This window comes from Lagopus leucura, unplaced genomic scaffold (assembly GCF_019238085.1).
Source record: "Lagopus leucura isolate 7727_CA_CO unplaced genomic scaffold, USGS_WTPT01 Super-Scaffold_760, whole genome shotgun sequence".
Taxonomy (NCBI): Eukaryota; Metazoa; Chordata; class Aves; order Galliformes; family Phasianidae; genus Lagopus; species Lagopus leucura.
Window position 1 is genome coordinate 3,388,284 of NW_024962257.1, and position 22,716 is coordinate 3,410,999.

General features: G+C 41.0%; 1 protein-coding gene across 4 annotated transcripts in view; it reads right to left on the bottom strand.

The window, feature by feature from the left end:
• The window catches only part of CARD11 (caspase recruitment domain family member 11), a 53,895-nt gene extending 32,418 nt beyond the window's left edge, over positions 1-21,477 (bottom strand). For 2 of the 4 annotated variants that reach the window (XM_042864664.1, XM_042864667.1), the window contains exons 1-2: positions 21,396-21,477; positions 18,348-18,506 (exon numbers count right to left, since the gene is read on the bottom strand). In XM_042864664.1, the coding sequence (XP_042720598.1) occupies positions 18,348-18,405 (58 nt within the window). In that variant the 5' untranslated portion in view covers positions 18,406-18,506; positions 21,396-21,477. Of the gene's footprint in view, positions 1-4,236; positions 4,371-7,471; positions 7,787-18,347; positions 18,507-21,395 lie in introns of those variants that run through there. The other 2 variants (XM_042864666.1, XM_042864665.1) reach the window with 2 other exon arrangements.
• Between the last annotated feature and the right edge of the window lie 1,239 nt (positions 21,478-22,716).

Here is a 22,716-nt window from a genome sequence, read left to right on the forward strand (position 1 = left end):
TCTGTATATTCACACTGCAGTCGTTCACAGCAAATCGGTGTGGGAGGAAGTGTTTGCAAGACCTGTCCTGAGTGAGAGAAATCATTAATGATCTCTGGATTGCTAGTAAAGCTTCCGGAGTGGCTGTGTAGGCATGTCCTTGGTTGCTGTCAATGACATCATCCTCCAGGGTAAAAAGGGATTTATTAAAGTGCTACTCACGGTTCCTTTTGGGTGCACCACTGTTTAATTCTTGTATGTTCCCTTGAAAGCTGAAAACCCAAGAATGCAGTTGCTGCATTGTAACAACTGGCTGCTTTGCAGTGTGACAAATCCAGCAGCTCTTCTTTGTTATCAGTACTGGGAAGCAGAGGCTGTATATCAAGAATCGTTCAATATTGTGAGGCGAGAGCGGCTCAGGGGCAGGGAAGCTTTCTCAGACGCTCTGCCTAATTTTCTCTCGAGGATCACGCAGTGCTTTAGAAGTTCTCTTCAGGTTCCAGGGCCACTCCCAGTGAGCAGAGCAGAGTTTTCAGACCACGGTAAAGATTGGTGGTCAGAGCAGCTAAATGACACTCATCTGTCTAGAGGGCTGAAAACGAGTGCACAGACTGCAGCTTCTGTGAGCAGCCGTCCTGCTGGACCTCAGGTATCAGCCTCCATCTCACCAGCAAGGCCCTGAGCAGGAGCCACAGACTATTTATGTTCTGATGAAAAGCAGCAAGAAGCCTCTTAAAGAACGGTTCATTTCCAAGACCCTGTATTCACTTTGCTCCTTGCACACAACAGGAAGAGCTTTGGCTCTCAGAAAGTAAAAATATGGAAGGAGAAGCATATACTTTATTTTAATGTCCTGACTCGTTCCTTCCCCTAGAATTAATTCTTTCTATCCCAGAAACCCTGCCAGCTCAGAACTGAGGAAGCTCTGAGTAGGAGGACTGCTGCAGCAGGAATAGTGAAATGGAGCTACCAAAGGCAGAAGGGAATGTGCAGGTACTCACCGAATGGAAGTGATTAATACACAACTTTTGCTGCCTTCTATTGGCAATAAATAAGTTAGGTGCTTTGAAAACCACCTTCTGTAAACCCTTCTCTTGATTCCTTTCTGCAGCACAGTTACATTGAGTTCCCTAAGGCAGAGATGCATTACAGCATCAACTTGAGGACACCCTGACATGGCTGCTGACAGTCACAGGAAACAAGGCACACCTAAGTGCAAAATATTACCAGCTGTAGGAAAACAAATCAGAAATTCCTGTATAACAAAACATTCCAAGCTAAGTTTAAGTATCATTAAAGGTTTGATACAAGCAAACAAACCTCCAACCTTCTTTTTCACCCCTGACTCTCCATTACTGACTTGTCTTCTTATATCTGTGTGATACAGGAAATTTGTTTTCCTACTTCATCACCGTTTCCAGCCTCAGAATACTGCAATATGATGTAGTCATCTAAACTACATCACAGCAGCATTAACTATTAGCTACAAGAAAGACAAGTTACAAGGAATTGAAGTTGTTGAATTGCAATTTTCAGCTCTCAGATTTTTGGGAGTCTCTTGAAATATAGTAGAAAATACATGACATATATTTAAAACAATAGTAAAATTGACAAAACTGCCCAATTTACCTACATCCTGTTTCCAAAAGTGATGACAACAGAGAAGAGCCTACGCTCCCATTAACAGATAAGGATTTAAGATCCACATCTAACGGTGCGGGCCCAGAGAGAACAAGAGGTGGTGCAAGAGGAGCCACAGGCAGCCAAGGCAGGATTCAGTGTGCTTGCTGCTGGATGCATAACCACAATTTATGCCTATGTTTTAATTACACAATTGCGTGAGTTTGCATTGTTCTGCATTGCAGAAAACACTAAAATATCACAGAGCTTGACCTTAAATTGATAGCCTTCAAAACAGGTGTTCAAATCCTGATTGTTTCTGCCTCAAAGCCAGCCTTTTCCAATTGCTGTTTGCAGATGGAGAAGTTCATTCCTTCCTGATGGTGTGTTCTCATAGTGTTCTCTGCACTGTGCTCAGCCCTTCAGTGATGGTGTTACTGCCAACAGCATTTAGTGCAGCAGGACTGATGCTGCTCTCGCTATGGATGAGGGCAAGTCACAAAAACACCTTTCTGTATTGTAACACTCCATTAGAGAATGCCCAAGAAATATCATTTTTCCTTCAAACCGCAGAATTTCAGATTAAAAAGAGACTGATTCAGTGTTTCCAGCCTCACAGGAAATGTAATACTCCTTCTTTTTCTTTTTTTTTCTTCAGTTTTCTCAAAACTGAAGCAGAAGAAAAACACACTCTTTTCTGACCTAAGATGAAAGTTTAAATACTTTTTTTTTTTTGTTTCATTCTGCACCAAAAGCTGTCACAGCATAAATCGCAAAATCTAGAGAATAAAAGACAGAAGGAAATGAAATCTTCTCCAATAAAGTATGTTACACTGTGATCCTCCTGCAAAGCGTGCAACTGAAGATACAGGAATATATTACTGGAAGGATAAAGCACATCAAAAATACCCTTAAGCAAATCAATACTGAGATGTATTGGGTCCTGTTTTGGCAGGAACTGTGAATGGAAATACCAGAGTAGTGGTAGAGAAGATTATTTTCTGTCCCCCAGAAAGAAAAAAACAGTTTTCAATGGTAAAGATGGAAAAAGTTTATGGAATTTTCTATTTTCCTTCAGTACGAGGCATTAGCAAAACGTGTTTGATGACCTCCCCAACTACTTCCATCATAAACAGTGACAAACACAGAATGGCAACTACTCGATGGAAGAAGCCCAGAAACAGATGTGGGCAGCAGCTGCTGCAGCAGGACTTGTTCCGATGCAAGAGGGGGAACATGGAGACATCCATGTGAAGCTGGAAAGAGGAAGGAAATATTTTAAACAAAGACTTCATCCAACAGACCAGTGTGGTGAGTGAATGATGACCACCCCTGGTAGTTTAACTGGGATGGTGAAAGCCAAAAGCTTCCAAATGATCTTATCAATGTGATCATCTCAGTGGATGTTCAAGAAGAAAAGACTCAATCACCAGCTGTGCTATGGATTGGAAGGGATTCCTTTTGTGCTAAAGTGTGTAAATCAGGTATGTCCTTTAGCATACAGTTTTTTTCTGCATTCATACGGAAAAAGCTGATCCTGCCTCAGCCAGACATCTGTGCTACATTCACTGCTCAGTGCCTGGGTTTGCCTGCAGAGCTGTGCCAGCAGACACAGCACAAGGAGCTGCTGGGGATCTTTCCACGGCCGTGATGGAACTGTAGTTCCTCCCCTCAGCTGCCATGAACAGGGCAGACTTGTCAGACTTGAGCAAATAATCAGTGTCTTCGTGTAAGGCCAAAGTAGCCTCTGGGACCAGAACAAAAATATCTGTTAATACCACAGGGTGCTGCTTTATACAGGCAAATTCACTGAGGCAACGATTACTAGCAATAATATCACATACACAGCTGTACATACATTTACCCTTTTGACAAAACTAGAATGTTACAGCATCTAGTTTGACATTTCTGATAGACATCCAGTGAGATTTGACAAATTCCTCTTTCCTGTTGAGTTGCTAAAGAGATTGCTGAAGCAGACAGCATTAGGAAGCAATGCCCCATCCACAGTGCAGAGGATGAAATAGGTTTTGTGGGACTAAAGGAACAAGAATATTCTCTTCACTGCACGTGGCAGCAGACAACACACAACACTTTGTCAGCTTATGGTGCTAGAAATCATGCATTTTTATGATCTGTGAAAAAAAGTGTTTGCTTTTTGTATAAGAGAACCCAAAGACTGTACTTCTTATACACTTCTAACTGCAGAGCTACAAACATGTGAGAACCCCAGCACTCACAGACTGTCATCCTCCCTACAGCCCAACTCTTTGGGAGAAGAGCATGAAGGATGAGAGGTGTTCAAAATCTAAGCTCAGAGAAACACTTCTGTTCAACTAAAGTCAATGTGAAAACCTCCAGCCAAGGAGCAACTCAATGCCACCCACAGCAGGATGCAGCCAGGCGGATGGCAGGTCTGCTGTGCTGTCCAATGGCAAGCTAAGAGACTGGCACTTGTGTTCTTGTGCCTGACAGGAGCAAAAAAGCGAGAGGGTAATACTGGGAGAGAATCCTGAGTGAAGCAGAGAGAAGGAAGCTCCTATTGTTGGATGTGTGCCACTGAGACCAATTATGTACTTTTGACAGTAACCATTGTAATTCCAAAGTCCTTGAACAAATCACAAGCAGAAAGGTTACCTTTCTGAAAACGTTCGTTGCCATTAAATAGCTGACCCCGTCTGCAGGGTGAAGGCAGCACTCAACAGAGGATTTGGGGGAAGGGAGAAGAGAATCTTGTTACACGTATACCTGAGAAAACCCCATCATTTGCTCTGAAAAAAAAAAAAAAACAAAAAAGAATTGCAGATTCACTGCAGATATTCTATTCTCAGCAAAGCGGACAGCATTCTGAGAATGCAAATCCTACAGACAGCAGTGATAAACAGCCAAAGCAAAACCTCTCTGGTGCCACTGACAAAAGTCCACTGCATTCAGTGAGGGCAGGGTTTTACCCTTCAGTCTGAAATTTTTCAGGATTGGGCCCTCTTTTAAGCTGAGGTTGCTATGGGTGCTGCTTACAAAGAAAGCTGCCATAGGCCACATTCCACCATCACAACCTTAATGGCCACATCTGAGTGAAATGTATTTTGTGAAACATGCTTTTCTATATCAAAGGGAGTTGAGACAGCTGATAAGAAGTGGGCAGATGGTTCTCTCTATGTATACAGTATATACTCTCTATGTATATAGACATAACATTGGGAGGAATAAAGATTTCTATATGCTTCATTCTCTGTGATAATCATGCCATGTATCTCATTAAAAGTTTGGCCAAGTAACAGGACAAAACATTCAGACTTTTTTTCAGCATATCCCAGTTATCTGGGATGTACCTTTAGTGAAGGTTCAAGCTGCTCTCAATTTTATCAGAGATACACGCACTCAGATAATTGTCTTCTCCTGTAGACAGTTTATTTTCTCCCTTAATGCAGATTTCTCTCTCACCATAAGTTACTGTTTGCATAAGAAGAGGCAGTCAAACATGTGGGTCTGAATTTCTCAGGTGCCCCTCCCAGTAGAAGGGTTTGCTGGGTGTGGCTGAAATTTCAGCACTCTTTCCCTTTGAAATTTCTCTTCTGTCAGGTTCATGACTGAAGAAACTAGGAGATAAAATCTGGCTCCAGATCCCCTTGCAGATGTCGCCACTCCGTTTTGACCAAGTCCATTTTTAACTCAACTCCCAGCAAACTGTGATGTTGGATGGTGAGGGGAAGAGAAAAGGAGAAGAGGGAGAAAAAGAGAAACGTAGCCTTGGCCAATGAGTTTCAGGGAGATATCAAGGCCTTACAAAACAAACAAACAAACAAACAAACCCAAAACAACAACAAAAATCAACCAAATAGTTTTGGGGGCACAGGGTACTGGAGAAAAAAACAAAGCACAAGATCATCATGCGTGTTTTGCAGGATGACTAAAAAGAACACAATAACTTCTCATATCACAAGTTGTTACAGAGTTATACTGAACTTCTGTGAATGAAATTGCATATCCTACTGTGTTGTTCCAGGCTTGCAGACTTTTTGGCAGATGCAAAAGACAAAGATATTTTCATGTAATTGCTTCTGTATTCAGAAGAGAATGCTCACAGCTCAAAGGCCACAGTTTGCTAGTTCTGAATCAGTAAGTATGCATTATAATTGCAAACATACAGTTTAAGCCTCTTTCACTCATAAGGAGAAAGACAATATAAGAGAGCAGGACAGATTGCTAAGAGAATTCTCGCACATCATAATTCTCCTATTAATTCAGCTGAGTTTAATAAGTGATCCTTATTCAGTCCCCAAAAGCCCAAACCAGAACATCCCAAGAAATAAATCTTCAGTCTCAATAGCCCTGCTTAAGAAGGTGAAGCTAAAAAACTTCGTAAAAAAAAAAAATTACTACTTTGTCATATCTGGTTCAAAGCTTACAAACTTAAACAAGCAGTCATAGCAAATACTGTCCCCGGATGCAGTTTTTAACCTGATCTTGGCAACTTCTGGTATCTGCAAAATGAGTTCTTTCCAGATCCTGGGAACAAAGTTACTACCGCTACAGCATTACAGCAGGGAGCCTCTGTCCCTAAGATCTGAAATCCCATGGGATTCAACGGGATAAGAATGACCACACCATCAAAACAGAAATTCTAAGAGCTTTACAAAGCTGTTACTCTCCTCTCACCTGCCTATCCTGCAAAGGAAAGAGGAGCTGAGAGACTGCAATACTTCCTCTGGTTTCCTTACGAGGTCTCGGGGGGATGCTGAGGCAGCAGAGTAAGACCATCTGCTTCAGCATTTCCTTCCAGTGTGAACACAGCATAGAAACAGAGAAGCCTGGTGGAGGGTTGGGGTAAGGGCTTCGGAAGGAGTGGGATGATATTAAAAGCAGAGATAGATAAAACAAAGTCAGAGAGGGCCATACTTGTGAGTGGAAAGGAAGCTATGGTGTGTTATAGGTGTTAGAAAACTCTATTGGTGAGACAGAAGGAAACAGAGACAGGATGACAGCGGTTATTTGTTGTGAATCACTCAGCACGAGTCTGAGAGTTAGAGGGAGGCAATGCAAGCCTGGTATTTTGGGATGCATCTCCAAATCTGCAAACATGCAAATTCTGATTATGTACACGAGCAAAAGGGCAGACATGAAAGCAGTGTGTGTGTATTAGGAAGACAGGTAAGCAGACACGCACCACCACTGCATGCAAAACCAGCTCTGCAGGGCAGCAATGCGTGCTGCATGCACAGAGTGGATGGAGCAGGAAGGGGTGCATGCAAGAGGTGGCAGGAAAGGGGAACATGAGAGAGAGAAGGAAATCACAGAGGGGAAGGAGAGAGACTGAGAACATGGGGGAGGACGTACAGTCTGTTGCATGGGCAAGAAGGTGGAGAGAAGGGAAAGAAAGGAACAAGTGGAACGTTTGTCACACAGAAAATACGTTCGATGAAAAACAGGCATAAGAAGATGGTGAAAAAGATTAGAGATACATTAGAGTTGAGAAAAGAATAAAGGAAGTGAGAAGAGCTAATTAAAAGAGGGGGAAAAAAAGATTTTATTAGTTTATATAAAGCATAAATCCCTAGTGAAAGGATTTAAAGACTTGGTCAGAGCATAGCACACAGAGCAGAAGCAGAATTCTCTGGTGACCAGTGCTGACAGGCAGCCCTTTCACCTCCCTCTCTGCACTTCCATTTCAGCACGCACTTCCCTTACCAACACCAATCCTTGGGGTACCACAGGGCCCCCCCGAGCAGCAGCACATTTTGTGCTGCTGAGGATAGGATGGGTGGCTGCAGTCCTCAGAGACACAATCTCAAAAATGAACACAGAAAAAAGGTGAAAGTGGAACTTGTGGCAATTAGAGTTAAATGCTGTCCCATGCAGCTGCTGTCCTTACCTTGGGTGCTCATGAGCGAGTGTTTCAGTGCTGCTGCTGCAGGATGAAGTCCCTATGTTGCCTCCATGCCTGTGACTTTGGCTCTTCAAGGAGCCCCAGAGAGGTTCTTTGTGCTGTGCAGCTGTTAAAAAGTAAAAGAAACGCAAGGAGCAAAAGTCCTCCTGCCCCTCCTCCCCCCAAGGTGCTGAAAGTTTTGGGGAGAATTTGGAATAAAGGAAGCAAGTGCACTGGTGTCAGAATGAGTACAGAGCGACAGAAAGTGAGAAAAAGTGTGTCAGGGGCTGGGAGGGGCGGAGAAGGAAAATGCAAAGATCTGACAGGAAACCAGAGTATAAATCTGCTTAGGGTTTAAAAAAAAAAAAAAGCACATTTCTGCTCCCCTGTGATACTGCCTGTTTGCAAATGACTCTGCAAGCAGATGATAGCAGAGCCCCAAAGAACCACGGTAAGCAAATGAAGAGGCACTGCTGCCCCTTCCCCAGGAAGAGCAGTGGGCACAGCAGGCAGCAGCCTACAGCTGATAGCTCAGAGCAAGAAAGGAGGCTGTCTGCACTGCCTGCCTTGAGCTGCCTGCATCAGGAGCTCCCCAGTGCATTTCCCCGGGTAGAAGGGGAGATGCTGGGTGCCAGCCAACCTGGGGCTGTGCCTCCAGCCACAAAGCAGCAGCCCTTGCTTCTTAGCGCACACACTGGCCAGGTAAGAAAGAAAAGGACTGAACTGAAGAGGGTTTCAACTGAAACAGTTCCAGGCAGGAGGAGTAGTGTGTTTTCTTCAAAAACCTTTGGAAAACATATATTTTTTAACAGCTGTTGTTGCTAAGCTAAAAGGGAGACAACAAAATGTAATGCAAGTATTAGAATATGTTACAGTTGAGTGACACCATAAAACAACATTTTCCTAAGGAAGTCTGTCTGCTGCCATACATCTGGTATAGCTTGAATGCTGGACCATGGGCTGAAAGACACACCTGGGCAAATCCAACATTTGGGTCCTTCTGAGGACACGGATGCGCTGGGAGCCTTCCTCCACAGTCACACCAAGGAGCACTGAGGAGCTTATATGTGAGGGTGAACATGGAAGAAAACAACTGTGTGTGTGTGTTTTTATCTCCTATAAGAAGCAGATAAAGAAATGGAAAAACACTAGGATTAATAAGCATAAGGGAAAGATGATTGATAATTAAGGAATGTGGGAAAGGGAAAAGGCATGATGAAAGTAATGGAGTGAGAAGTAGAAATAGGAAAAGTAGTTGTTAGACTAAAGGGAAATAACAAATGGAAAGAAAGCACAGTGGAAAAAAATATCAAAAGATATAGCTGGGTCAAAGGATACAGCAGCCTCAAAGAAAACAGAATGAAGGGAGATGATAATGTGAACAGAAGTGGAAGGGAGACAGTATCTGCCTGAAAGTGCTATTACAGTAACACTCAGAAGTGTTCTATCAAACTGAAAACCTGAATGCTGTGAAAGTTGGGAGAGCAGAGTATGCTCTAGGCAGCAAAACATGTGGGCAACTCTGCTCTAATTCTCCTTTATTGTCCCCGATTCCATGGGTTGTACCTGTACCATGACTGAGGAGGGCCTAAGCTCAGCCGTAGGGATAGTAGCCGTAGGAAAGCAGCAAGTTATCTTTCCCACTGGGCAACAGTAGAACACTCTCTTACCAGTTTTTTTCCAGTGAGGACTATACTGTTTTGTGTTACTTATATCCTTATACTTCATCAAAAATTCACCTTTGAATAAACAGTGAGCTGCCTGTGACAAGGTGCCCTGGGCAACCAAAATCTATCCATGTGACAACTGCACAGATGAGGTTGTGCAGTTTTGGACATGACCAGCACAACAAGGGGAGAGCTGCAGATACTCTGGAGAAAAACTGAAATACTGCTCTACGAATTATGGCCCACTCTTGTTTCATTAAAAGCAACGCAAGTTATTTCTGAATCCAAGCTTTCCATTGCTTTCACAGAGGAAGCTGATTTGTGCATGCAACAGAGGAACCATTTTCAGCACAACTAGGGAAATGAAGTCAGCTGACAAGCAGGCTTTGTGGCTTCACTTTGGTTTAAAACACAGATCTTCCATGCACGGTTCCTCATCTGGAAGTAAATATTTGACAGAATTCAAGTTAAAATTCAACAAGTCTTGTTACAGGTTTTTCCTTCTGCCTTTGATGCCTTCAGCACATTGGCTATCAGGGAGTAGACTGTAAAACTGCTCTCTGGAGTCAAGCAAAGGTTGGGCACAATTTGTTCCTGTTTCTGTTTTTGTTTTGCTTACCACTGTTGGTTCCAGACAGCTTTCAAAAGGTCCAGTGCCTGTTTTAGAGATCCCACATTTCCCTGCGCCTAAACTGAGGAAAGAGCTGAAGCATTTACTCAGTGAACAATGAACAGATTAGAGGAATCAATCACCAAAATGTGAAGGACAAATTTCTCTTAATCATAAAGACTTGTAAACTGAGAGTAGCCAAGGAGAATTCAGTTATCAATCATAAAGCTACACATAACTCAGCATCAATCTTCTATTAAAAGAATTTACACTTAAACCCAGTTTTCTGTTTTAAAAAATGTCTCTCAAACTATAGAAACATTATGGCTGAGATTACAGTTATTTGAAGCTGATAGACTGTGTGGATATGTTTCACACAATGTAAGTGTAGAAAATAACCAGGTTCAGTCAGACAACGAGAAAATTCAAGAAAATCCACATGTTCCATCTAAAATACAGGTATATACTGCAGAGAGCCTGCAGAACTGGAATCAGTGGTTTCCTGATCCAAGTGGAGGGTGTAGGACTCTGACTCATAGTGTCCCTTAGAGAGCAGCAAGAGTAGAGAATTGCACTGAGAGTATTTTGCTCAGACTTTCTCACCGTAACGTTGCAGGAAAGCCCTTCTTTCTGTCTGTGCCCCAGGAAACACTGTGTCTTTGTCCAGCTGAAGATTCTCCTTGTACACCTTGATTTCCTACAGAACAGCCTTCTATAGAGTTGGTTCGTCAGCACTCAGGAGAGCAGTCCGTCACTCAGAAATGAAGGCTGATTACCTTTAAGTAGTGGCAGATTGGAGAGCTAACAAATATAATAAAAAAATGAGTATTTGGAAAAAGTACTAAACTGTCCAGCTCTTCATCTGCTGTTCCTCTTGTCCCAAGAGAGCCATGCCAGCCCATGAGGAGACTGCCCTTGACTCCTTACCACTGTAATAGCCCTGAAATTCCCTGGGTAGCAGAAAAGCATTACACAAACTAGTGATCTGAGAATGAATATATTGCATTTCCCCTGCTCATGTGCACCATATATATTGTTAACACAACCCCTCCAACTCTTTAGAGCAAAGAAACAGAAGTATTAAATATTTTCCACATTTTACATATTTTATATTATCAGCCTTGCTCAACTGTCCTTAGAGACTATCGCTCTTACTTAGAGATGCTCATAATTTATCACTTCTCTCCAGAGATCTGACTTCCAGAACAGAGTATTTCCCTATTCAATTCACCAGCCTGTGAATAAGCAGCTGTTAGTGTTCATCTGCCTTTTCTAGACATTAACATCAGAAATGCCCCTTGATGTTAAAAAGCGACACACTGCAGGGTTTCTGTAGCACCTCTGGGGTAATGGTTTAAATCCGGTTGGGAAATGCTCCCATCTATAGGTTTATGATACACATTTAAACAGTATTCCAATTGCCTGAGCTATGAAATAAGATGACAGCCAAACATATATCAGTGAGAAACGGATAGTATAAAATTCTCTCATTCACTTGACAGTGTTGGGCTAACGTATTTTTGCACAAAATGTTCTCTCTGTCGACTTCAATGATTTATCTGTCTGCATTGGGTGTGGGCATCCTCACCCTCCTTTCCAGGCTAAATTTCAGTTCAAAACCATTGCAGGGGTTGGTCTGACATCCCACAGCACAGCAGATCTGGCCTTGCCAACGGATCTACCCTCAGCAAAGGGGCCAAGCAAACAACTCAGATCTACTCTGCCTCTTCCTGGGGCCAAAGTGAAGCAGCCCCAGGCTCTGTGCCACTCCTGCCAGAAGAAGCAGAGTTAATTTAGCGATTCCTCCAACCATTTCCTTTTCATTACACATACATTATTCATCACAGCTAGGTATGAGCCATAGCTCTGGTCCTTATGTTGGTCCTTATGCTCTTAATTATATACCCGTAGCACTTAAAATCCATAGATCTTTAAACCTTCCAGGTGAATACTTCAGTTTCACAGCAACCAGTGAGTTATTGATATAACCAGCAGATGAGGAAACAAAGTTTTGGGGAGATAAAAGAATATTTGTTCTCCCTTGAAAGTGATAAAAGTACAATTTTTTTTTTTTTCCACATGGCTTAATTTAGAAAAACAGTATCTGACATGCTGCTTTGTACTGCTTTGTAAAAGCTGGCAAATATTGTAAACTCAAGGCAAAAAAACTTATGAACAAGCATTTTCTATTAAAATAAAAAGGGAAAGGAGGGCAACTAATCAATATTACTACCAAAAAAAAAAAAAAAAAAAAAAAGAAAAGAAAAAAAGAGCAGAGTTCTGATCATTTTTGATCATTTACTCCAGAAAATAGACTGGAAAAAAAATGATTTTAGTTCAATGAATTTGGTTTAAAATGTTCCAAAAATAATCACTTTCATATTTCATATTTTGCTTAAAAACACAAGGTCATCTTTCCCCACTCATGCTATAATAGCATTGTCAATATGCATTCTGAGGATTAGACTGTGAAGGACTTAACATAGCTGGGATATGAGAGCTAATCTATCAAATCTGAATGTTAGGAGAAATAAGGAGAAGCAAGTTACTTATTCTTGCTTGTTTGTTTAGAATTAGAAGGTTTCCTGTCTTCTTTATAGGTCAACATTTATTCTAATTAAAAAACGATACATGTCTTTAATAGAGACAAATTGGAAACAACAGCAGAGTTTAAATGGTTTTGCATTATTCTGCATTTTCTCCCTTCTTATTCTGTACAGCTTCTGTAAAAGGTCAGAAGGAGAAAAGCTGTGCTCAGAGGGATGATATTCCTCAGAGTAAAAAAAATATTAGAAATAATTAATAATGTAAGTGATGCAATAACTAAAATAATAATTACATGTTAATTCACATCATTAGAGGTAAGGGGATTTTTTCCATTATTCAAAAATCCAATAGTGCAGCACCGACCTGGAAGTTAAGGACTTCCTGATTTCCATTACAGATCTTATACAGACATCTTCCGTGTTTCACACAGCCAAAGCACACTTCTCTGTAAACAGGGCTAGGAAAAGATTTGAACTTGGAACTGTTGTACAAATGAGGTGTACAAATCCACAGCATGGAAACCAGGTGAACATATGATAAGTGACTGTTATAGAACCACAAATGATTCTAATGGGTCTAAACAAAGATCCGTCTCTGCCAGAAAACTGAAACTCCCCAAAACTGGGAGTTGAACCCAATCCTAGGGAAACCCATCTATACTCTGTTCCAAAGAAACCCCTGTAGGAACACGAGTCCTTCATCTTTGGTTCTATTTGTTCTTCCAAACTCTTGTGTCCACTTTCCTTTTAAGAGTGTATCTCCCAAGGGAAGGAAGCTAAGCAGGACTGTAGAAGAGCTCTTCAACTGCGTATAAACAGAAGTCATATATCACTGAACATCTTACATTTGTGAGATTAAGTGTAGTCATAAAACTATATGACTGCTATTTATTGAACCATGAGCGAATACCTGGTATTGAGTGTTTTATACTTCTTTGAAACAATGGTACAGAATTCTGAAAGCTGTGCCTTCTTCCTGTGTGACAAATTGGTGTTAGAATATTAAATATTTTACAACTATGTGTAAGATTTTCATTTCACTTCATTCCAATATTTCTATGCCCACATGAATTACAGGCCATCATCTTTTTAATAAACAGTAATTCATTTGTTATTCATGGAGTTATTTTTGATTCACCTGATGTAAAAGAATGCCAGCAACATGTGTCAAAGTCAGTAATGGCAATGAAATAAATTCCAGCATATGTAGACTGAGGTGAGGCTTTTGTCTGCTGACCCAAATTGCCACGACTCTAATAATTTCTTAGGTTCGTTACATTAATAGCTAATGATCATTAACAAAACTGAATGCTGGTTTTATGAAGCATTTGACCAATCAGCTGATTTGATAATGCAAAACACAAAAGACTACTGTGCTTACTGACCCATGTTCACTCCAAGAGGTGTGTCTGTGTTGTATTTCACACGTAGGAGGGAAAAAGCACAGAGATGGACACAATCCCTTCAATTTGAGAGCTTAACCTGAAAAAAATACATTTGTCTTATGTTCACAGCAGTGCTTTGAGAGTCTAAAAAGCTTTGGATGCAGCAAACAAGCAGAAGTATCTGTTTCAGAAAGGCATCAAGTTGTGCATTTATCCTATTTTAGCTCAGTAAAATATAAAGAATTGGTACAAAGCCATAGGCTCCCACTTCCAGTGAATACAAGCAGTGCATTTTTAGAAGCTGCAATAACTCCTAAACTGGGCGTTTGGTGAGAAGCAGCAGCAATAATCCTAAGAGTATTGACAGAAAAAGGGAGTTACCATTTTATGTTAGGTTTCAGGGAATTATATGTTCCCCCCGTGACTGCTGCATCAAATTCTTATCCTTACACAATGAAACAAACTATGCTCTGTATTACAACAACTGATCTATTGAGCTCTTTCTTTACTCCAGTATAATTAAGGAATCTAACTGTTACTCACAGTAATCCTGAAGATTTATCCACTGTAAAAAAAGGTTCTTTCTTCAGGATCTGTCACCACCATCTTTTACTAATTACATACCTGTTGTTAGAGAGCTGCCTCTCCTTCTAAACAGAAGCCATGCATGCTTTGTTCTGCAGGTCGTTGCATTTGCCACATCATGAAAAATGAACGTGAGTGTGTGGGAGTGCATTTGTTGTGCACCATACTTAACAGATCACTAATAGCTGATTCAGGTTTTCTTTAGCATCATCCATACAAAAACAATGGAAATAACCCTTCAAGAAGAACAGTCAGTAATCCATTTCTAGCTGTGATCTCTTCCCTAGGAAAAAGCCAAGCATCCAAACCATGCTGTGGAGTGTCTCTGAAGGGACCAATAGATTGGTGCTGGGTTGTCACAAAGGCTGAGACTTGAAGTACTCTGAAAACTGGCAGTCTTATACCAACACATGAGAGCTATGGATTCCCAGTAGGTGTTCTGAAACCTGCGTCCTACTGTGTTCTTACAGAGCCGGGCTCTGTTGACTGTCAGACACTTGTAAAAAATAGGAAGAAAGAGCTGAAACAGAGCATTTAAATTTTTCTCTGTCTTTTAGTTTAAGAAATAATCTTTTTTTATAGCAAAACATTGATTTCATTAATAGTACATTCTTACATTAAACATATTTCTAATACAAGAATAGATTCCAAAGCGTGTAAAGTAAAAGGAAAATCATGTGGTGGCCTGAGGCAAAGTGAATGTGTGGCTGGGGTTGGAGTCCAGCAGAACTCAAACATCATAGGATCCATATTAAAGAAGCACACACAACAGAAAAACAAAATCCTCTCCAAAGCAGCCAAGAGGAGCAGGGAGAGTGAACAAACAAGCAAAAACTAGAAGTGCTTTGTGTAACATAGCACAACTTGATCTCTATTACATTAGTTATGGTTCAACCATTTTTTCCGTGTGAGGAATCATTGTGGATGCCCTAGGTGTTAAAACAAGTTTGGTAGTAAGTAAATAAAGGACCAGTAAAGATGAATTAACAAGAAAGAAAAAGTGAGGAGAAAGATAAAGATGACGATAGAACGCTTTCGGCAGAGGTTTTCACTTTGCTGAGCCTAGACAAAGTGACAGCCCTGGCTGGAAGCTAAAACTCAAGTGTTCAGAGGAATGGAGAAGTAGAGCTCACTTTTATATTTTGCTGGGTTGAAAAGTGTCACTTTTCATTTTGCTTTTATAGTTGCTGGAGACCATTACTGCTCACCCCATATTGGCTTTCTCTGCCCTGGAGAAAGTAAATGACATCTGAGAATGCAGTAACCGTGTGCTTTATCGGCCCATTACATGCTATCCTACAGAACTACTGCAGGCTTGTCTGCAGCGCTTTAGCTTTACATCAGCTGGGTGAATCAGTGTACCAGGGACAGCTACTTTTGTTTGTATAAATCTCAAAGACTTTCCAATAGAGAAGCAAGAACACAATGTCTGCTCTGACAAGTCCGGAGGAAACCGCAATCATCACAGCAGACCTCACAGGAACTCTGCCTCCTGGAAGAGAGAAGGGGTGATGGGCAGAAGCATTGGGATACGTAGTGAAGCGTGTAGGTGGTACAGATGCTGGACAAACCTTTTTCTGGCAGGAGGTGTGCACACACTGTGTGGCAGTTCAAAACATCTGTGTGCTGTAGGGAGTGAAGATGGTGCAGGAAGGGAGAATCTTTTTGTCACGACCCTGAGAGGAGAGAAAAGGGCACTGCAAAGGCAAACTACATCTTTTTGATTATGGAATGTAGATGAACCCACTGAGACTGTAGAGGAGGAGATGCCTTTGGATGTGACAGCCACTTTTATTTTTCCTCGTAATGAATACTCAAGCACTCCTGTGGAAGAGGGAAGGAGGTAGCACCCAGCTATGCTGGTGGAACGGTCAGAAGCAAAGGGTAATTAATTCTGTCAAGGTGCAAAAGAGAGCAAGAGAAAATAAGCATAGGTGTTGCCTGTAGTTCAGTGACTGGATGATACTGGGGTTGTAAAGTCAGATTATAGGATCGATGCACAAACACAACCTGCTGCTCTGCAGCTGCCTGTAATTAAGGAGCTGGCAATTGTCCCTGATAATAGCACACTATTGTAATTGAGGGAAAAGGCTGGAATAAGATCTAGTGTTCTATATCTTGATCCGGCAGACTCATGTAGGTTCTTACCCTTCCATATTGTGAACAGTCCGACTGAAAAATGAGCACATAAAATAAAGGCCATTAATAAGTCTCTGCAGGATCAGAGCGAAGGTTTGTATTTTAAATCCCATGTTACACCAGGAATGTGGCTTCATGAAAAAGATGTAAGGATAAAATAGCCTGCAAAGCATATTTCTAACATTTTTTTTTTTTTATCTATACAAGCTGAGTTATTCATTAACATTGCTGCTATTCCTCAACAGCATCAGATATTAACACAGTTGCTGCAGCAAAGGGCTGCAAATGCTATGGAGAAGTAAAATGTTTACATACATAAATCCAAACTAAATTTGATTGCCTTTGTGCAGCATCTTCATACTCATATTGGTATATCTGACATCATCAAGTGGTAAAGGGAAGATGCTAATTCCCTGGGTTATTTCCATGTGAATGTATCAATGGTGTGAAAAGTCAAGATAAAAGCAAGAGAGAAAGGAGAAGGAGCATGCATTATAAATAGCAGTGCAGGTCTGGCCCTTCATCCAGTCCATGGGAAGACATTTATTATCGATACAACAACCGATGCAGAGAAAAGGAAAGGTGGGCTGGTTTTCTTATCCCCACAACAAAGGTAAAAATGGATCCCTTCCACAGTGCTCTTACATGAGTGTTTTCAGTGCCTCAAACAGGCTGCCCTTCTGTTACCTCCACGTGGATGCAGAGCAGGACATTTCAGACATTAGCTTTCTATTCAGGTAACGAATGACTGTGACATAAGAGATGCAGCAAAAATAGAAACCAGAAACATTCAATGGATCGTTTTTTAGAGTTGACAAACTCAGAGAGTCCGAAGGAAAAGTGAATTTCATGCCCTGAAGTGCCAGAGCTCCGCCCACCAGCATGAATCGGAACAAGAAGCCCAAAGTCTGTGCCTGCAGTTGTTCCCATACCACAGGCAAAGTAATGCAAATACCATCACCCCTCTCTCTTCCTCTTCCCCTGCTGTGGTCACTCCCCACAGTACCGAATGGGGATGGCAGCCGTGCTGCGCTCTGCTATTTCAAAGACTCCATTACTTTTGCAGAATATGTTGCAGCACATTTACCAATGCACTGTGAAGTGTTATAAATAATTAAAACTAAACCATTCGTGTCAGAAATAAATGAACAAAGCCCATTGTGCAGTGCAGCATCCCTGATTTATTTTTACAGCGTTCATTTGGAGCATTTGTTAATTCACAAAAGCCAACAGTCCACACACGCTGGCTCTGCACCACGTTAGTGAGGTTATGTCTTCTCTTCAGGTTCTTAAAAGAACAGATCTCTTTGGATCGATACAAAGCATACAGAATACCAACTGCTTCTTGGTTCCCCATTGTGTGCTTTCCAAGCGTGTGCTGTTCTGTGTGCCCCTTTTTAAGAGCCCAATCTGCATTCTGTATTTGCATAGGGGTACAATATGCAGAATCACGTTCTAATCAGAAATGATTTTAATACAGCAGTGTCTAATATGCACACCTTGAGACTGCCATTCTCTTGGCTGCTTCCTGACTTCCAGTGTGTCTGTTCTGAGCATCATAAATAACACCAATTCTTTTCAAAGGTTCTCTTTCACAGAGTGGAGACTTCTTTAGGGGTTATAACAGCAGTGACCAGATACTCTTACATTATTGCTTTTGCTATTGTCCTTACCTGTATCATTGATAGATTTTGCAAGATGGTTGTTAACAAACACAGGAGAGAATAAATAAGCAGATTGCCTCCAAACTGTTGTGTAATATATAAATACTGTCCAAAGAACTACTGCTTTCTCAGTTAATTCCGTTCTAAAAAACATTCTGGATGAAAGCATACTCAAACCTGCAGCAAAATGCTCATGCTAAACACCAAAACAATTCTTCAAAATTAGCAAGCTCATAATGAGGTTAAAAACTTTGCTTAGACTGTCTTAGAACCAATCTACAAGTACCTGCAGCAGAATAAAATCCAGGAATAATGGTGGACCATTCCAGTCCCATTTGATTCATTGAACAGCTGGGTTTCTCTTTACAGCTGTGGCTCTGACAGCAGTGAATCCCACAGCAGAGTGCTCACTGGGCTTCCCGTGCTGGAAGAATGCCTAAGAAAGCTGGAAAGCACAAACATGGGTGAGAATCACAAGGAAGCACAATGGTCATCTCTCTGAAGTGTCTTTTCTTACAGTCCTGCCAAAAAATTTTCAAACTCTCTGCATGGATCCTTAATACATATGACTAAATTAATTCGTACTATTCCAATATTAATTATCCTCCAAAATTCTGCAGCTACTACACAGTTATCTCTGGTAAAATTTTTCAGGCTTATTGATTGTGTGTCAATATTTTAATTGCAAGCGATTTCAGAGATGGAATATTCTAAATCTTTTCTAAGGTTTTTATGAGCTTCCCTGGGCTAATTTTTCTTGCCATTTAAAGAAATATATTCTGAGAGGCTTAAATGGATGTGAACAAATAGTAGAGCAGAGGCTTTGCTCCTATTTGTATTGTATACTACTCTACATTTCTCTGTCTGTTTACATGCTCACTGTTCCCATATTTACTATACTGAAATTGCAGAGATTTGTGTGCCATGGCCTTTCTACCAGTTGTTCTACTCATGAAACTGTGGTGTACCCTTCCTTATGTTTCAAGTGAACCACCACAGTTAGTGGATTTAACCTTGCCACTTCATCACATCAAAAACACCAATTAAAATGAATGGAGTGCAGAATTAGCTGTCATACCTTCTAATTCTGAAAACAACTCGCTGCCATGCGTGCTGTTTCGCAGCACAAATAGCTCCTTGATACCTGGGCAAATGGCCAATTCTAACTGCACTGCTCCCTAGAGCGGATGTGCTGACCTACAACCTGCAAAGCGTGCTCCATTGGGATCTTTGAGAAGGACTGATTTCTTTGAGAAAAATGTATTCCTTGCTGACGTGGGTACATATGTTCCACAGCAAGTGGGGCTTTTCTGCTCTTCAATGCAAGGAAAGCCAAAGCAATGAGTATTTAGTGGGACAGGAGAGAGATCATCTGTCCTCATTCATTGTGAGAACTTCTGCATAGCGTCTCTTGTGAAAGTCTCTGTGGAAAAGGAGCTGAGCTTACTAGAACAAGGAATGTCTGCACCCTCACCTCCACAGGACCTGATTTAGCTCCCTCACATGCCAGAAATACATTTTCCCTGCATGCATTCGCTAAACATGGAGCCTGGCTTCTCCCAGAAGGTGCTATCAAGGCCTGAACTTATGCACATAATTATTATTCCACTCCAACCATCTTTATGCATGACCTGGATTTATTTTATTTTCCTAAGCCATTATTTAATACAATAGGCAGTGCAGAAACTAAGAAACGAATACAATCACTTTCTGCTGTGTGCTGCATGCTTATCTGGCTGAAAATGCAAAAATGTCAGAATGCATGAAGTATATCAGAAGTGTCATTAGGCCTTCTTGGCATGCAGAACAGCACCAGAGAAGGCTTTATTTAAAACCTATATTTACTCTGAACGATGCTGCTCCTGCTATATCTTCAGCACTCAGCCATTAGTTTTTCACAAAATCTCATGCTGATTTTTAGATATTTATAAATAATGTACCCAAGAATGAACAAGACTCGGGTCTAGACTGAGATATGAGTATGCACAACAGCTTCAACCAGATGGAGACACTTGAGCCTTCACACAGATGTGAAGAGTTAAGGTGCCTTCCAGTTCTTACCAGGAAGGGAGCCCTCACACCTATTTTGAGCTGACAAATGCTGCAGAGACTGATGTTACACTTCTTGAAGGACTCATTTCCTCAGGTTTACCCTCAGTTTTAGCTCTGAAAGGCCCTTTTATTTGGTATCTCTCACTTTCTGCCTTGTATACAATTTTCATCAGAGAGGAGCAGATCTAATGTGGTCACCTGCATTTCTATACATGTCAGCTCTGTCAGGGACTGGAGACTAATTCTGGACCCAGGGAGACACGTTAACATTACTGTGCCCCCTGAGCTACAGAACCAGGTCCGCCAGCAGACAGCACACATCACGCCAGGACTGACACATTTGCTGTAAGCACAGCCCCAGCTAGCTAGAGGGATATCTCCAGAACTAGGACCACAAACAGGAGCAACTGGAGCTGGAGGACTGGTGACCCAGCGCTAAGGATGCAGGAGACACAGACCGAGTTGCACTGAGACTTTTCAATCTCTTTTAAATTCAAGAATGCCATAGCTGCTAAAGCAAGGGGCAGCTCTGTGTTAAGACAATCACCATAACAATGCCGACTCTTCATTACTGAGGGAACACTGTTTAAATCACTATTTTTCTATTAAAACATTTACAAAAAAAATCCATTAAGTAATCTGCATTTCATAAATGATAGTGACCGAGGTCTTCTGGTGCTACAAGCATATCTTGCTTCAGGGCCATGGGCTCTTAAGAACCGTCAGTTTACAGCAAATGAACATTTATCTGATTTTTTTATTTTATTTTATTGTATTGTATTTCTGTAATGGTGCTTGAAATTAACATTTTACTCAGTGTTTTCACTCTTTTTTGATCATTAATGTAGTAAATTACGCTGGCAAAATGAATACAACAGTTTCATCTGTGTCCTGAAAACCTATTAACATTTTAAGTGTCTCAGTACAAATTGTGCAGCGTTTTGAGGTTGATTGTCTAATGTCTAAGGTCAAATTTAGGCCTATTGACCTGAGCCACACTGACTTTCTTACTGAAATATTTGCAAGAAAATTCCTATCAAAATAAAAGCATACAGCAAAGGAGGAAAAAGCAGCCGAACCACATCATTACATGAACAAAGCTAAAGTAACCTACAGCCAAGCCTGAGCATTTCAGTGACACCCTCATACGTTGAAGTATTTGATAAACTGCTGGGCGTGCTTTATCTTGCTCTAATGCATTGCTATCTGGGTATCACTGTTCTTATGTTAACACAGAGGGCTTTAAGCAGGTACAACTAAATATAGACTTAATTTATCTCACCCAGTAAAGAATCCTTGAGAAAAATCAATTTCCATTTCCAAAAGGTACCCTGGCAGGTTGGAAACCCCTCTGCTGCAGCGTCACACCTCTTACATCCAGGTTTGTGACATACAGTCACATGGTCCCCGTGGTTATTCTGCTTTTGGAGAACTGTGGTAGAACATCATAAACATAACTTAAGCTAGCAAAAGCTGTGAAAGTCAAAGTTAGTGCTGACCACTGGCAGGTTTAGTTGCACACCCAGTGATCAACACATTTTTTTTTTATTTCTGCCATTGTATGACCAAGAAAACGAGTATTTAGACTCAACCCTTACAGCTATTTAGTTATTACCAACCATTTGTAACGTGCTAAGGACAAAGTGGTTTCACACTGCTATTTTATTTAATCAAAAATGCCCACAAGAGCATGAACTTCTTTTTCCTGGTATGTTGTTAATTTCCTAACCAAATGACACCATTTAAATGTCTGTAGGGGGGTAACCTAATGTTGAACCACTGGAAAATTTATGATCTACTGCCTTGTAAAGTACGTGATCTCAAAATGTGCACTTCATCCTCAGAGGGAGCTAGGAATCAATGTATTCTAGTGGTTTGAGCAAATTTATTTGCTCACATATCTTTCTGTAGCCTGATAAATGGTAACAGCTTACTCACAGTAGCACAGAGAAATAAAAAGCACAGCATTAGCAGGAAAACAGTACCAAATTACATCAAAAAAATCTTCACTTTAATACCATGGTGTAGAATGAATGCAAGCTTGTGGGACTGGTTATCAATTATATGGAAAACCTGAAAGGGTCACGTTGGGTTCTACTAATAAGCTGCATGACCAGTCACACTTGCCTGGATCCTAGGAGTGACACACATCACTTCAACATATATAGATACAGCTGTACCTGTGTGACCCATTACCCCACAGGTTTCATCTCACACTTCCCTAATATCCATGCTGTACTTCAAGGAGTACAGTTTTGTATGGTTTTGTTTCTTTTTAGATTGCAGCCGCAGAACCATGAAAAAAAATTCATAACCACCATTGTTCTCAAAGTGCACGTTTGAATCTACAGATACCAAATAATTCAGCTCTATTAAGACATTGTTTAAATGGCCCATTATTTCCAAAGTAATCTAACCCTCTTTCAGATTGAGTCTTAATTTCAATCAGAATGTTATACTAAATATAAATGACTGTATGCATAATAACAGACTGTGAATTACAGAGCTCCAGTAAAAAAAAAAAAAGCAATGGGAGAGAAATTCCAATGGACTGTGTAACCAACAGAGCCCAAAGCATAACCTGGAGCTCTCTGTAGCCTGAG